Genomic DNA, 15,753 nt, shown 5'->3' with positions numbered 1-15,753 from the left:
CTATACATTTTTGTTTGTCTATACTGCTGCTGTTATACCTCTGTCAGATTTTTTTTAGATAATATCTTGTTTTTTTAGGTTAATTCTTTATTTCATCGTTTCTTTCCGCCTTCTTTCCATACTAGTTTGTTGAAAGGTAGAAGAGAGTGTGTCCAATCACAATTGTTGAACCAACAAAACTGGATCATAAACACACACAGACGCTTTCTTTTGTTTTTTCGTTCTTGAGATAGAAATGATCTCCCTGTCTCACCGGGAAAAAGGAGATGTTATTTGTGTGTGTTTGTTTAGGTGATGTTTAGAAGATTTCGATTGAACTTCTCCTTGATGTGATCTAACAATGTTGCCAAGCGCGTAAGCCTATTCATAAATACAAGCTTTAAATCGGCAGAAACTGAACTTTTTTTTTGTTGATAACTTGTTGCTCGATAAATATCTGGTGCGTTTTTTTTTGTTTGTTGTTGGCAAAATATTACACGGGTAATTACCACGTTAAAGCGTTTTTAAACAGTTTTTTTCTTTCTAAATATTTTTGTCAGTAATTGATTTAAAGTTACCTAGAATATTCTGTTTCAAAACAGCAGTTCCTTGTGTTTTAGTAAGATTTCTAAGAAAAAGCGCAATTTTTTTTATAAATGCTATTATGATGGGGAAAGATATTTTAAGGATTCGGAATGGTTGGAAGCGAAAAAAGTTTTAAATTTTAAAAAGAATAGACCGCGAATTGTTGTGCGTACAATTTATCGGTAGATACTTAAAGCGAAATTAGGACAGCTACAACACTGATGAGAAATGCGATTGAGCGTAGAGGGTTAAAAGGGGTTTTTTTTCTGATTAGTACCAATCGATTTACTTTTTTTCATTCGTTTTTTGTTTAGTTTTTGAGCATTAGAACAACTTCACATCACCGTTTGTTTGACAAACATCCACTATATGCTATATTTTGAAAGTTATACCTTTTATACTGTCTTTTTTGCTTGTTCTGCAACAAAATCTCGAACTTTATATATTTTCTCTTTTCTTTTTCATTTGTTATATATATATTTCCTACTCTCAACTACGTCTATCAATCCTTTTCTTATGTGTTCACATGAGTTCGTTTAAAAGTTTTTAAAACGTTCTTTAGCACGACTTTTTGAAAACATGACTGTTGTTGACCTTTTTTGTTCAGATCATAGAATTTACATTAAAAGAACCTTAACCAGCATTTTCAGTTCTATAAATAAAAAAAACCGTAGAAATCCAATAACAATTGGTAAACAATAAATTGGAAAAAGAGGATGAGTTACAACAACGAAGAAAAAGGTAAGATTATACAATATTTTTTGTTTGCTACAATGCAACTTCAAAAGGAAATGTTCTGGCTAAAATCGTTTTTCTTTCTGTTTTTTTTTTCATTTCTCCTGCTTATCTGTGATTTTTTTTCCATATTTTCCAAATACCTTTGTTCAAATATCTTTTTTTTTTCAAAAACTGTTTGCGTACGTACTTTTTAAATAAGTGTTATCGATAGTCCATCTCAATGAATATGTTTAGGTTGCCGTTTTGTTTTTGATGATTCAACTAGGTATGCAGCTTCCGAGTTTAATACGGTTATTGAAAAATGATTGATCGAATTATGCGATGGCTTCGAGTGTGTTTTTTTTTATTTTTGTGTTTATGGCGGTGATTTTTTTTCTGTCTGTTTGTTTTGCAAAATGTTTACATATCTCTGTCTAGCTATCGAAATTCGAGTAGAAATATATTAAAATGATTGATTTGGTTCAATATTTGCCTAACTGGTTGATATATTAAACATTGTGAATCATATGAATTTTCAAACGGTAATGTACGTGTATTTTCCTCGATCTGTTGATAATTAGGAAGTATGTTTTCGCAATGTACAAAAATTAACATCTAATTTTGAAAATGTTGTTGCCTAATCATAACTGCAGCTGCCGGATGAGTTTTTTTCAAAAATGTCCACACTAAAATTTGGAATATGAGCACTGAACCTACGTCGTCAATTAAAAACTTTTAAACTGCTCTGCTATTAAAACTGTCAATCTGGTTCCAAATAGGCTTTTTCTATTTCAAAGATTGTTATTTGCGTTTGAAATTTGGTAAAAAGATTGATTTCCGGTTTTTTTTTTGTAATTGTCACTTTCATCTAGCAGCTGCCGTTTTTGGAATCAACAATTCTCTTTTTCTATAGATTATCGATTATCATCGGATACCGTTTGAAAATCATGTTTCTATTACGATTTTGTTTTCTTGTCTCAAAGCTGAATTTTTATAATATTTTTTTTTTACTTACGAGTTTTGTTTTGTTGCCGAGTATGAATGAATTCTTCGGGAGATTATACCTGTTTTTTTTTCAAATACAATTTTTTTTCTTATACATTCGTTTCGCGCGAAGTCAGTAGCATTAATTTTTATGTTTTTTTTTGTTCAAAATTTTAACTAAGCTGATTCTGATTCGATTGTATTATTCTCTCTTGTGATTTCCTGTTTTACGGTACAACTCTCACTAACTTTTTTTTCTGGAGGTTTATAAATATGTTTTATTTTTCGGCACTCTCAAACAATTCTTCCAATCGATCGACAATTGCTTTTCCGTTATCTATATATCTTAACTTTTGTTTCCTTTCTATTTTTTTCGCTTAATAAATATTTGCTTTTAAAACAATGTTTGTTGCTCTCTGCTTGAGTCAAATAGGTAAACTACCTGCTTCAAGGTGTATTTTTTTTTAACTTTTTTAACAGAAATCGGCATCGCTGAAATTTTAGCACATTTTCTAAGAAAAAAAATCAATCAAGGTGTCTGGTATCAGTTGAAATTTTAAGAATTTTTTGCCAAGCACTCGGAATTGAGCGTCGCTAACACAGACATCCTTTTATTGGAACGTACCAAACGAGGCGCAAAATAAAAAATCATTTCGATAACGGTTGATCCAAATATGGAAAAATTTGGCTTCCTTTTTACTACTTTTTTTTTTAATTCTCTTCAAAATAACTTGAATACATTTGGAAACACTGTTGATTTTTTTTAGATATTCTGTTAGCAATATTTCAACCCAGTACTGGATGTGAATTCGTTGACCATTTTTATTTGTCAATGGGCCCCTGGGAGGGGCAGTACAAGCGATAAGAATGCGAGATATACACTTCTGAGAGGGGCAGTACCATGGAATAGGAAGTACAAACCCCTGATAGGGGCAGCAAGAAATGAAGGGGCAGTACAAGAGCAAAGGATGTGTGGTACAGACCCTTAAGAGGGGCAGTACAAAAAGAAGAAGAATGCCAAGTGTAAACCCCTTAGAGGGGCAGTACTATTGAAAAAAGAAAAAAATCATTAATAGGAATAGTCCACCGCCATAGAAGGTACAGACTTCTGAGAGGGGCAGTACAAGAGATAAGAACGCGAGGCACAGATTTTGTAGAGGGGCAGTACCATCGAATAGAAAGTACAAACCCTTGAGAGGAGCAGTACTATAAGCAAGGAATGAACGTACAGACTCCTGATAGGGGCAGCATAAGAGCAAAGTATGTGTGGTACAGACCCTTGAGAGGGGCAGTACAAAAAAGAAGAATAATGCCAAGTGTAAACCTCTTAGAGGGGCAGTACTATTGATTAAAAAGAAAAAAAAATCCTTGATACGAATAGTCCAACGCATTACAAGGTACAGACTTCTGAGAGGGGCAGTACAAGAGATAAGAATGCGAAATACAGACCTCTGAGAGGGGCAGGACTATGGAAAAGATAATACAAACCCCTGAGAGGGGCAGTACTATAAGCAAGAAATGAACGTACAGACTCCTGAGAGGGGCAGTACAAGAGCAAAGGATGTGAGGTACAGACCCTCGAGAGGGACAGTACAAAAATGAAGAAGAATGCCAGGTCCAAACCCCTGGAAGGAGCAGTACTATTGATTTAAAAGGAAAAATCATTGATAGTAACAGTTCAACCCAACAGAAGGTACAGACTTCTGAGAGGGACAGTACAAGAGATAAAAATGCAAGGTACACACCTCTGAGAGGGGCATTACCATAAAATAGAAAGTACGAACCCCTGAGAAGGGCGGTACTATAAGTAAGAAATGAAAATACAGACCTCTGAGAGGGGCAGTACATGAGCAAAGAATGTGATGTACACACCCTTAAGAGGGGCAGTACAAATAAATAAGAAGAATGCCAGGTGTAAACCTTTTAGAGGGGCAGTACTAATGATTGAAAAGAAAAAATCATTGATAGGAACAGTTCAACGCAATAGAAGGTACAGACTTCTGAGAGGGGCAGTACAAGAGATAAGAATGCGAGGTACAGATCCCTGAGAGGGGCAGTACCATGAAATAGAAGGTAAATGCCCCTGAGAAGGGCATTACTAAAAGCAAGAAAAGGTATAGAAGTAAATGATGCGAGGTACAGACCCCTGAGCGGGGCAGTATCATGGAATAGAAGGTACAAACCCTTGAGAGGAGCAGTACTACAAGCTAAAATTGAAGTTACAGACCCCTGAGAGGGGCAGTACCAAAGATAAGAATGGGAGATATAGACCCCTGAGAGGGGCAGCACCATCGAATAGAAAGTACAAACCCCTGAGTGTGGTAATACTATAGGTAAGAAATGAAGGTCCCATGGGAGGGGCAAAGCAGAAGCAAAAAAATACAAGGTGCAGACTTCTGAGAGGGGCAGTACCATGGAATGGAAAGTAAAAATCCGTGAGAGTGACAGCACAAGAAATAAGAATGCGTTTTGATCTGGAAGGTTTGTTTATCTAGTGGAGAAAATTTCGTCAGGATTGGTAGATGTGTTGAAAAATTATTCAAGAGGGAACGCGAACAAGGAGAAATAATTCTGCTCAACCACGTTGGAAACCCTACATGGCCAGGGGCAAGGTTCTGATCGCTTCTTCGAGGTTTACTGATTTTTGACAAAACCATCTGGCATTAAATACGGACAAATTTCAGTGATGCCGATTATTTGTTTGCTTTTAAATTGTTCCGAAAAATGACTAAGCACGGTTTTCCAACAGAAATAGGTAAAAAAAAATTGACAAAAAAATGCTTTCAAACTTCGATTTGCCGTTTGTTGATCCTGTTCATCATAGTATCGGTTTTTTGCTTGTTTAGTTGTCATTCTATTAGTTTGCCGCGCACTGTTGCCTTCAGCAACAGATTAGCTAGCGGCTAGTTTTACTATTTTACTCTCTTCTTCTATATAAATTATATAACAAAATGATTCTCTATTCTGTACAAAGGGTGAAAATAAATCACACTCTTAAAAACGAAAACAGCTACACTAAATAACAAACAAAACACAATAAAAATAAACAAAAATTAAATACTCTTCGCTGATTGGATTTGGCTACGCTCATTAGATGTATTGTGTAGTGGAAAGCCCGGATGTAGTCGAAAGACCTTAACTTAAACCGAAAGAACTGAACTCAGTCAAATGTGGTCCAATTGGTGAACTGCTTCGAAGCTCCATTGTTATAATTATTGCTATTGCTGTTGCTACCGTGGCCGTTGAGAGGACTATTCACAAACCCTGTGGACCTGTCACCGATCTGCTGTTGTTGTTGTTGTTGTTGTTTTTTGGCGGCGGCAATGGCTGCCGCACTGCTTCCGGCCGCTGCAAACAGACTGCTCATGTGATGTTGTTGTTGCTGTTGTTGATTCGTTTTGCCGACACTAGCGCTATCTAGAAGTGAGAACTTATCTAAACCGTAGTTTCGTAGCAGTTCGAAGTCGTCTTGTGCGCATGAGTTGTGACCAGTGGCACCGCTACCAGAATAAGATGGCTGCGGCCTTCCGATGGCCGTTGCTCCTTCCGTTGGCCGGAACATACCTCCACCGAGCGACAGTGAGTGCTGATGATGGTGGTGCTGGAGTTGATGATGTGGTGGTTGCAGTGCTGTCGTGGAGAAATGTTTCAGCGTGCCACCACCGCCATTGTTCAGGGACGACGAAAGTGGCGACGAGGTGGCCAATTTCGAGTGCAGATGCGGTGGCGTAAAGTAAGGATAGATAGGATTATTGAAGCCAAGTACCGCCGGGGGTGTGCCTGGGGTCAGGGCGGTTAGTGTGCTGCGGGGTGCCGCAATCGGGATCGGCTTAGCGTTATCGTTTAGCGGATCAAAGTCCTCCAGCTCGAAGCTGGAGGAGTTGTTGGTCGTGTCCAGGTTGATCAGGTCTTGGGAACTGTCATCGGGAGGTTCGTCATCGTCGCCGGCGCTTTTGCAGTGTTGTTTCGAGGGTTTGGAGTTGGTAGCGTTACTGTGGGTAGCGTCAGCGACATCGACATTAGCGGACTGTAAGGATACACAGCAGAACAGGGGGTAAGCGAAACAACATGGATAGATGGATTTTTTTTTGTTTTATGTGGTTGACTTCTTCGAGCACAAAACGGATCAAGTCCTGTTCCGTATCAGATGTTGGAAATAATGTTAGAGAAGCAATTAATTTGCTAGTTAGTATTCACTCCTACGATGAAATATTCTACATCTAATTATTTAAAAAAAAGGTAGATTGGGTATTCCAAGGCTTTAAAAAGGATAATATGGGATTTTAACTCTGAGGGTCCAGAGTATGAGAGGTCAATCGAAAGGTCAATTACAGAAATGTTTAGACTGAGTAAAATGTAATATTTTCGTTCAGTTCATACCTTAACCAAATTTACAATTACAGCTTATTAAAAGCTTATTTTATTTCAAAAAAACGATATGATGTGAGTCGTCAAGCTACAGTGGCAAAACCCGAAGATCGCCGAGAAGCGCCTTGAGACGTTCTACTACTCAATTGGCGAAAGATAACGGATCGAAGTATAGGGATACTACCGTACTTCGGCTGTACTTCCCTGATGAAGATCAACAAAACACCCTGTAAATAGGTGAGTATCAACCAATTTACGTATCGGCAGGGCGTTTCCGGCAGGACCTCGCACCGGCCAAAAAGGGTTAACAAAGCTCATCTTCTGATTATAGAGAATTTGCCGAGGCTCATATCGAGCTTGAAGAGGTCGGTGATTTTTCCCGACCTGAACCATTCGGAGTGAGCTGCCTAGAGTATTTTGAAGGCCATATCTGCTCTTAAAAACTTGACGATTTGTTAGCTCTGAAGCGCCATCTGACTGGAGCCTATGAAAAAATATCTCTAAGCTCTGTGGGCCTGGTCCTCGAGCTTCTGCCACCTAGTCTGACGCTTTTTAGAGGTAAGCCGGTAATAAGTCAATGATTCCTACTGACTGAGGAAAGACGGAAGGAGAAAAAGAAAGAGGAGAAAGATCTAATCGATGGCAAAGATTGGAGATGATTTCACCGCATGGACTATAAACTGGGATAGAAGGAGTAGAAGCTTTCAGAATCCTGTGGTCGCAAGGCACAGACTGATCCGGAAAAAGAAATGGAAGACACAATTTTTTGACAAAAAGTCTTCGTTGAAGTCTTAAACATACAGGAAGTATGTCCAGAACGCAGCATACGGAAATGATGGCAGTGGTATGAGACATGACTACTAACACAGCAAAATTGTACTAATGAGAACTTCGAAAGTTGCGAGCTAGAAAATGGAGGAGATGGTTGCGTACCTTTTCCATAGCAGGACCATACCGAACTACTACTAGCAAAATACTCCTGGTATGGACATTATCGATACAGTAACCTATGAGGAGCTTGTAGACCATTCCTGCAAAAGAGGCATTACAACCGAAACCGGGAAAACTTCCAGGGCATTTTGAATAATTTGTTTGCTGGGTACTCTTAGCAAGCTTTCAAGGGACTGTCGTAAAGACTAACGAATGCGTATGTTTTCCTGAAAGGACCATAAAGGTGACCTGACCGAGTGCGGTAACTGGCGTGGCATCATTTTGATCTGTACAACTCTCAAAGCACTCTGCAAAGTGATGCTGAACAGGATCCAGGAGAAAATTGACGCTACACTCCGACGGCAACAAGCTGGATTCCGATCCGGACGATCATGCGTGGAACACACGATAATACTGGAACAAATCAACGAATTCCAGGACTCTCTTCTGCTGGTGTTTGTTGATTTTGAGAAAGCATTCGACCGACTGAAGCATGAAAACATCTGGGCTGTTCTTAGACGACGAGGAGTCCCAGAGAAACTAGTCCAGCTCAAGCACAGTACGAGGTATTTTAGTGTCTTGTCCGATCCAATCCCGTTAACTGCTGGAGTGAGACAAGGATGTATCTTATCACCGCTACTGTTCCGCATCGTTATGGATGAGATCTTGACTGGGTCGATTGACTGTAGACCAAACCGAGGATTGCCGTGGAATCCTTCGACAGCAGCAAAACGACATAGCCTGGCAGACGGTATTGTTTTGTTCGCCCAGAAACAGCAAGACATGCACAACAAACTCGACGACCTTACCGAAAGCTCCAAGGCAGCAGGTCTCAAGATCAATATCGGAAAGACCAAGTCGATGGAAATCAACACAGTGAATCATTCCAATTTCGTGGAGTGCTTCCAGTATCTTAGTAGCCAGATAACGCCTTATGGTGGTACCAAGAAAGATATCGAATCCCGGATCAGAAAGGCCCGATTTGCGTTTGCGAGTCTCCGGTCACATCTGCCGGTCACGCCAGATCTCTCTACGAAAAAAATCCGAATTGTCAATTTAAACGTCAAACTCGCATTGTTGTACGGGTGTGAAACTTGTTGCACATATGCGGTGACGACGCGAAAACTGTAAGTTTTTGTGAATCACTGCCTGCGGAACATCATCCGCGCTTCGTGGCCTGGTCACTGGATCTTAAATGAGGAACTACATCACCGTTGCCATCAAAAGGTGCTAGAAATCGAGATTCGGGAACGTAAGTGGAGATGGATTGAACACACGCTGCAAAGAGTTGAAAACGAGATTTGCAGAGAGGCGCTTGACTAGAATCCAGATGGGCATCGAAGAAGAGGCAGGCCAATTAGCTCGTGAAGACGTAGTTTAGCCTCTGAAATCCGCCGGCGAAAACCTCGGCTGACAGCAAGTGAAGAAGCAGGTTCCGGATCGCCAGCAGTGGAGATCTTTTATCTTGGCCCTAAGCGTCGGACAATCAGTGCCGGACCCTCAGGTAGGTGGGTAATCATTTTCCAAACATCTTTCGAACTTAGTGTTAGGATGAGAACGGAGTGTAGAGTCGAAGGAACCACGAGGTCGCGCGAATCTACGGCTTACCCAGTATCTGGTGCAAATTTTGCACTTACGCTGTCCAGATGACAGGTGATGCTGGAGCCACAGATCGCGGAGTCCTTTTTCTCTCCTAGTCGACGGTCTGAGGAGCTGGAGGCGGAATTCAAAGATGATCACCGCAAAATAAGCAGGGTATGGAAGATTCTTTGAAAAATATGAATAGTGACTTTGCTTAATACCAGTAAAAAGCGATTCTAAGATCACAGGGTTAGTATAAACATTTGAGCGTTAGTTTTCTAGAAAAAATGTGTTCGAAATTGGAATTTAAATTCGCTGTACATATATTTTATATTTTTTATAATACATCGAGGACGATGAATCTGTCAGGATGGCCGAACTGTAGGAGCCCAGCTAAATAAGATAAATCAGGAGGCTACGGTTTCAACTATTCTAATTATGATATTAACCCAAGACGTTCAATAATAAAGAAGCAAAACCAAACTGAAGCGTCTTTCATTTAAGCGGCATCCTACAAAAGAGATTGAGGTTCAGACGGTCTACCATGAACCGAGGTACTACTCGTAACAAACAAAAACTTGTGTCGAACTGTTGAAAGATATACGACAGTAGTAGTACCTTCGCCGGTTTAAGCCTATGAACTGGCCATATTGCGAAGAATGTGTAGATATTTGTTTTCAAAGTAGTGTCTACCGCCCCTATTGGGGCGTTGAGGGTCTTCTAGAGAACAGTGGAAGGGCTCAGAGTTGCTAATTTTTGTTGCATTTCGGAACAAATTTGTTCCAAAACACATCAAGGGGGGTGGGGGTGGTGATCTCTAAAATATGGAGACAAGGGGCCGAAAAAGTTTGAAAACCACTGGTATAGAGGAATCAGCAAAACCATGTAATCTTCATTTGCCTTAGAATTAGATCAATTCGCACTACTTTGAACGCTGAGATCGTTATTCTGAGATTTGTCTCATCGTTGCAATCGATGCGTTGAATAAATAACAGACTGATAAGTTAGAAATAAATGTATTCCAAGTTCTACCCTCCAGAAGTAAAAATCTCTCCTTTCCGCTGTCCGAAGTGCTGCTTCAACAGATTATGGGCCCAGCAATAGTGGAAAGAATTAGAAGAGGAATCGACAGTGGAAGATCACCCAGCTAGGAAGCGATGAAGGTAAAACAAGCGGATCACTGAGGAAGGGACCAGAGCCACTGGAAGGTCGTCAGCGAAGAACCATTGGCAGGTCATTGTGCTGGGAGTATTAGAGGGTTGGCGAGCCGGGAATTATGGAAGGTGAACCTGAAAGGTTGTTGGACCAGGAATCCAGGTGGATGTTGACGAACTAGGAACCACGGAAAGTCGGACAGGTGCCGTAGAAGGTCGAGCCGTAACCAAAGAAGGTCGTCAGATGGAGCCACTGGAATGTCGCCAAAACTGTGCTATGGAAGGTCGTTTGCTACGAAAGGCTCGTCGGAACAGAATCGCTGGGAAGGTCGTCAGACCGAAAACCATGGGAGTTTAGCGGACCAGTAACATGGAAGGATCCACTGGAGGACTTATGAGCGGGGAACCACGGAAGGTCGTCAATATGGTGCCATGGAAGATCGTCGAACCGAAAAGTCAAGCGGAGGAGGAACCATTGAGGGGCTTCAGGCCTCAGGAACAGCCTCGAGGCGGAAGGAAAGCTTCGAGCCATAGCAAGAGCGCCGAGATTAGAGCCATAAAGGTCGTCAGACCAGAGTCATTGAGAGGTCGTCGAACAGGAAGCCTCAGAAAGATCGTAGAACCAGTGCCATGGTAGGTGGTGGTCTTCGAGCTGGTGACATGGAAGGTCGTCGGGCTGCCTCAAGGGCAAAAGTATCGTGATGATGAATGCGAATTTTTTATCCGAGTCTATTTTTTCTTTGACTGTATCCTTTTGCTGCCTGAGCTGGGTAGAAGATCCGCTCAAGCTAACTCGGACAGAGCTGAGTCACGGTCTATCCGATAACCAGTTTGGTTTTCGGAAAGGCCGCTGTACGGTGGATTCCATTCGACGTGTGTCATCGAAGGGGCAGACGACAGCGTTAACAGCGTCAGTTGGGTAGCGATTGCGTCGTCGCTCATTCATATGAGGATTCCGGCACATATCTGTAGGAGCGTTACTTCCGTAATCACCAACTACAGTATATGAAAGGTGAGAACCAGTGGGTCTCAGCAGGGGTTCCACAAGGATCGATACTTGGCCCGGTATTGTGGAACATCGTTAACGACGAACTGCTGAGACTGCGTCTCCCCACGGGAGTGAGACTTGTGGGATTCGCCAACGACGTGGTTCTCCTGGCATCGGGCCCAACAACGGAGAGATCCCGCTACTCACCACAGTAACGATTGAGAAGGTGAAAAGTTGGATGCGCTCGAAAAGCTTGCGTCTGGCTCACCACAAGATCGAGATGGTGCTGATCACCAACCTGATTTCAACACAATCAGGGACGACTGCAGCTGGACGACCGACCGAGCATTACGGCTTACGTCGACTATGCCTGTAAAATAGCAGCAAAGGTAACAGCAGCCCTCTTACGGGCCATGTTGAACAACTCGGCGATCCGCTGCAGCAGAGGGTCCTGGCGAGTGTGACCTCGTCATTTTTGCGGTACGGAGTGGCAGTCTTGAGCAGACAGTATAATCTACAAAAGCTCTGCAGTGTGCAGCGGCTGATGAAACTACGAGTTATCAGCTCATACCGAACGGTGTCCTCGGTAGCTGATGATGTTGTGGCGGGGGTCATGCCCATCTCGGTCTTGCTAGAGGAAGATATTTTCAACTACGAGCTCAGGCACATGCCTGATGTGCGGAAACATGCCAGAGAGGCCTCGATGTTCAGCTGGCAGCACCAGTGGGACAGCTCGGAACCTAACGTCGGATTCTGGATGGATCGGAGACATGGAGAGGTGGATTACTGCATGACACTGTTTTTGACTGGTCACGGATGCTTCGTGCAGTACCACCGTCGGTTTGGACACGTGGCTTCGCCATTCTGCCCAACCTGCGGTGACATAGTTGAAACACCAGTGCACGTAGTGTTCAAATGTTCGAGGTTCGAAGGGATACGCACTAACAACCGAAAATATCGTGCATAGGATGTGTGAGCAACGGAGGCTGCGGGGAAAATACATAACCTTCTCCGCAGTCGAAGTCGTAGGGGGAAGAGTATTCACGCCGCGGAATACTCTCGGGTAGAGTGTTTTCTTGTAGACGTCGGGTGAGTAACTCAAGTCGGGTAGGATGACGTCTTCACCGGCAATCATTCGAGTAGTTTCGTAAAGTCCCGGACATGTGCTGTGACAGGCGTATGTCCAGCATAAGTTGCTCTCGATCGGCACACGGACAGGGAGAACGCCTCGAGCCAAACCAAGCGGAGACAAGATCTCGAGTCGTTAGAGGAGAGGTCATTGGTCTCTAGCAGTGGTCTCGAACAGATGCTCGATAGTCTTGGTAACCAAGCGAACCTCGAGTTACGAGTAAAGGCCGGACATCAAGTTGTCAGAAGAGAGGTCCTTAGTCTTGAATAGTAGCTAGAGGCAGGGTATTTGGGTGCTGGAGTTTTTACCTGAAACCGAGTAAGCCGATGAGCGCAGATGCGCGGACTACAGCCTTCGTTGCAGGACCGGATGGGAATTATGGCCAGAAGACCCAGGTGAACTTTATGGCGTAGGGGTACATAGTATCTAGAGTCGACCAATTGCACCCATGGACTCAAAGTAGCATACTGGGGAGACGCGGTCGCTCGCCGTGCCGCCGTGGAATGCAATCCGTGAAAAGGATTTACAGCTGGGTGATCAACTAATGTATCGTCGAAATTGCCTATTTTTCTTTGAAAGTTGGGTAGCACTTCCCAACTGGGATAGCATATCATCAAAAGCGATCGTTGCGCCCTCTGGAATCGTTATTGCGTACTGCTGGGAAAAATATCCAACATAGTCAGTGCTAAATCCATGAAAGGTAGTCGGGCCATAGCCGTTGGGAGGTCGTCGGACCGGAAGCCTCTGGAAGGTCGTAGAACCGGGGCCATGGTAGGAGTGTTGAGATTTGTCTCACCGAATCTATGGAAATGGACTGATAACTTAGAAATGAAAATATTCCAAGTTTTACTCCCAAGAAGTAAAAATCTCTCGTTTCCACTATGCACATTTTTGGCGTGCTTTAACCGACGAAATCTAACTGATCATTGTAATCTATTGAGTACGGATCAGAAAAGAGGACGGATGAAATTATCCGCTAGATTCTGCTAGCTCGAAATTAAAAGTTAAGTTGAGTTAAGTTGAAAATTTAACAAGACTTCCGGTGCAGTGAATCACGAAGAAAATTTAATTCAATGTAGAATCACCATGTTTTAATAAACGATTTGAAAGACCAGCGAAAAATTGTGATTTCATTAAGAAAATAATTAAGGTTTTAGAGAAAAAAACCAAATAATTGAAGAATAGATTAATTAAGAGTTTTTATAAGTTTGTTATTGCAGTAGACTGAGTCGATTTTGGGTCATTTTTAAATTTCTCCAACCCTGGTGTCTAAAAAGCTTCGTTTTGGTTCAAAACTCATCCATGATTTTATGCAGAATTTTAAAGTATCGTTTACATGAGTAAATTAAATCTTTGTTGTATGGTAAAATATAATATTTTGTACTGAAAAATCAACATCATTTTTGTTTCTTCTGTGGAACCGAGCCTGCTCATGGTTTTTGTGTCAATTTTATGAATTCTCTAGAGGAAATTTTCCGCTGAACGACTTTGTTGAAGATCGTAACTTCGTATCTTATTAGGAAAAAAAGTTTTTAGCTTAAACAGTTAATGTATGTCTTTAGGCATTAAAAAATAATCAATTCGATTGACATCACTGCGAAGTATTGCTTGAAAAGTTGTCATGCAATACCTCGCTAGGCACCCAGCAGTGGTGTCAATTGAATTTATTATTTTTCAATGGCAAAAGACATGCCTCCATTCTATACCTTATCATTTTTTTGACTAATAAGATACGAGGCTACGCCCAGCAAACATTTTTGTAGGTATATTTCTCAACAACTTTGTTATACGTTTCATATACATTATAGAATGATCGTATGAAACACGAAAAAACAGCATTTACCTACCAAAGTGGAGGCAATATACATACAAATTTTCAACTTCTGGCTAAAGTGATAAGAGTATACGATTTCGACACCATATTCATACATACTGAAAAAATGCAAGAGAGCACAAGTTTTTTTCTCTCAACGCATGCGAACTGTTGCCAGCGACAATATTTGCTGTCTCTGCCATTGGGCAATTCTTGCAAATACACCATCTGATTTTTAGCAATCTGGTTGCACTGCTGGTCGCAAAGAGAATAACAAAGCTGTTCTCTCTTTTGACCCACGCGGGAGAGAAAAAAAAAGGAACGAAATCGTTTTCGAATTCTGCAAACATGTCGGACTTTTTATCATATCCGATTTAAACCATTTAATACGACTTCGAGTAACGATTTTTACGACATTTTACTTGCGTTAGTTGGAATTACGATTCGCAGTAACGTTTTTAATGACTTGAGTTATCATTTTTAATGCGATTCCATGTTTGCTGGGCGGTCTTCGACAAAGATGTTCAGAGGAAAATTTCCTTTGAAGAATTCATAGATTTGCACAAAAACCATAAGCAGGCTCGGTTCTACAGAAGAAACAAAAATGATGTTGATTCTTCAGTAATTTAATTCAGTTGTAATTTACTCATGTAAATGTTACTTAAAAATTCTGCGAAAAATCATGGATGAGTATTGAACCAAAACAAAGCTTTTTAGACCCCAGGGTTTGAGAAATTAAAAAATGAGACCAAATCCGTTCAGTCTTTTATTTGTTGCAGTCTCTAGGGATGTTAAAAAAAGTTCATTTTAAGCTAAAAAATATGTTAATAATCATCATCATTTGCTTTTAAAACCTTTTGAAAATTGATTTAAACTTACAGGTTTTTTTTCATTAAAAAATAGTATAAAAAAAACGCAACACACTTCCAACGTAAGTAGGCAATCAGTTAGAAAATTACTACTCAGCATGCACAAATTTGTTGGTTTACCGATCGGATTAAATATCGCACAAACACACTCGAACTGCAAGACAAAATTACATTCGCGCAAACACACACTATCACATAAACTTAATAGAGTTGAAAATTTAAAAAATAAACTTAAAAAAAAGTTGTTTGAAATAGAAAAAAAAAAATTCCCAGGCAACGATGAACGAATGGGATGAATCACAGCTCAGATGATAAGGGATGAGGAGCACTCAGAGATGGGATGACGATCATGAACGATTGCAGATGAAGCTTGTGAAATCTTCTATCCAAAAAGGAGCGCGAATATGTGATCACGTGATGAAATGACCGAATCGAACGTATGGTTTATGACTTTTTGATGTTAGGTGATGTGACTCAGATGAAGAAATGTGACGCATCAGCGGCATTTTGCTTTAAAAAAAAATTAAAAATTACAAACACTTCTAACGCTTATTGAAGCAAAAATGGCGAAACAAGTAGGTCTATTTATTTTAGGTACTTTCAAAAATTAGACAAAAACTTTTACAGAAAACGGCTTTTGAGGAAACGAACAGAAC

The 15,753-nt window shown here is 41.0% G+C and overlaps 1 protein-coding gene across 6 annotated transcripts in view; it reads right to left on the bottom strand.

Moving 5' to 3' along the window:
• Positions 1-208: 208 nt before the first annotated feature.
• LOC129743967 (DENN domain-containing protein 1A) overlaps positions 209-15,753 on the bottom strand; it is a 70,451-nt gene continuing 54,906 nt past the window's right edge. For 3 of the 6 annotated variants that reach the window (XM_055736229.1, XM_055736231.1, XM_055736230.1), the window contains one exon: positions 209-6,292. In XM_055736229.1, the coding sequence (XP_055592204.1) occupies positions 5,426-6,292 (867 nt within the window). In that variant the 3' untranslated portion in view covers positions 209-5,425. The remainder of the gene's footprint in view (positions 6,293-15,753) is intronic. The other 3 variants (XR_008736759.1, XR_008736760.1, XR_008736761.1) reach the window with 1 other exon arrangement.

This window comes from Uranotaenia lowii, chromosome 2 (genome assembly GCF_029784155.1).
Source record: "Uranotaenia lowii strain MFRU-FL chromosome 2, ASM2978415v1, whole genome shotgun sequence".
Taxonomy (NCBI): domain Eukaryota; kingdom Metazoa; phylum Arthropoda; class Insecta; order Diptera; family Culicidae; genus Uranotaenia; species Uranotaenia lowii.
This window is presented reverse-complemented; position numbering and strand designations above follow the sequence as displayed.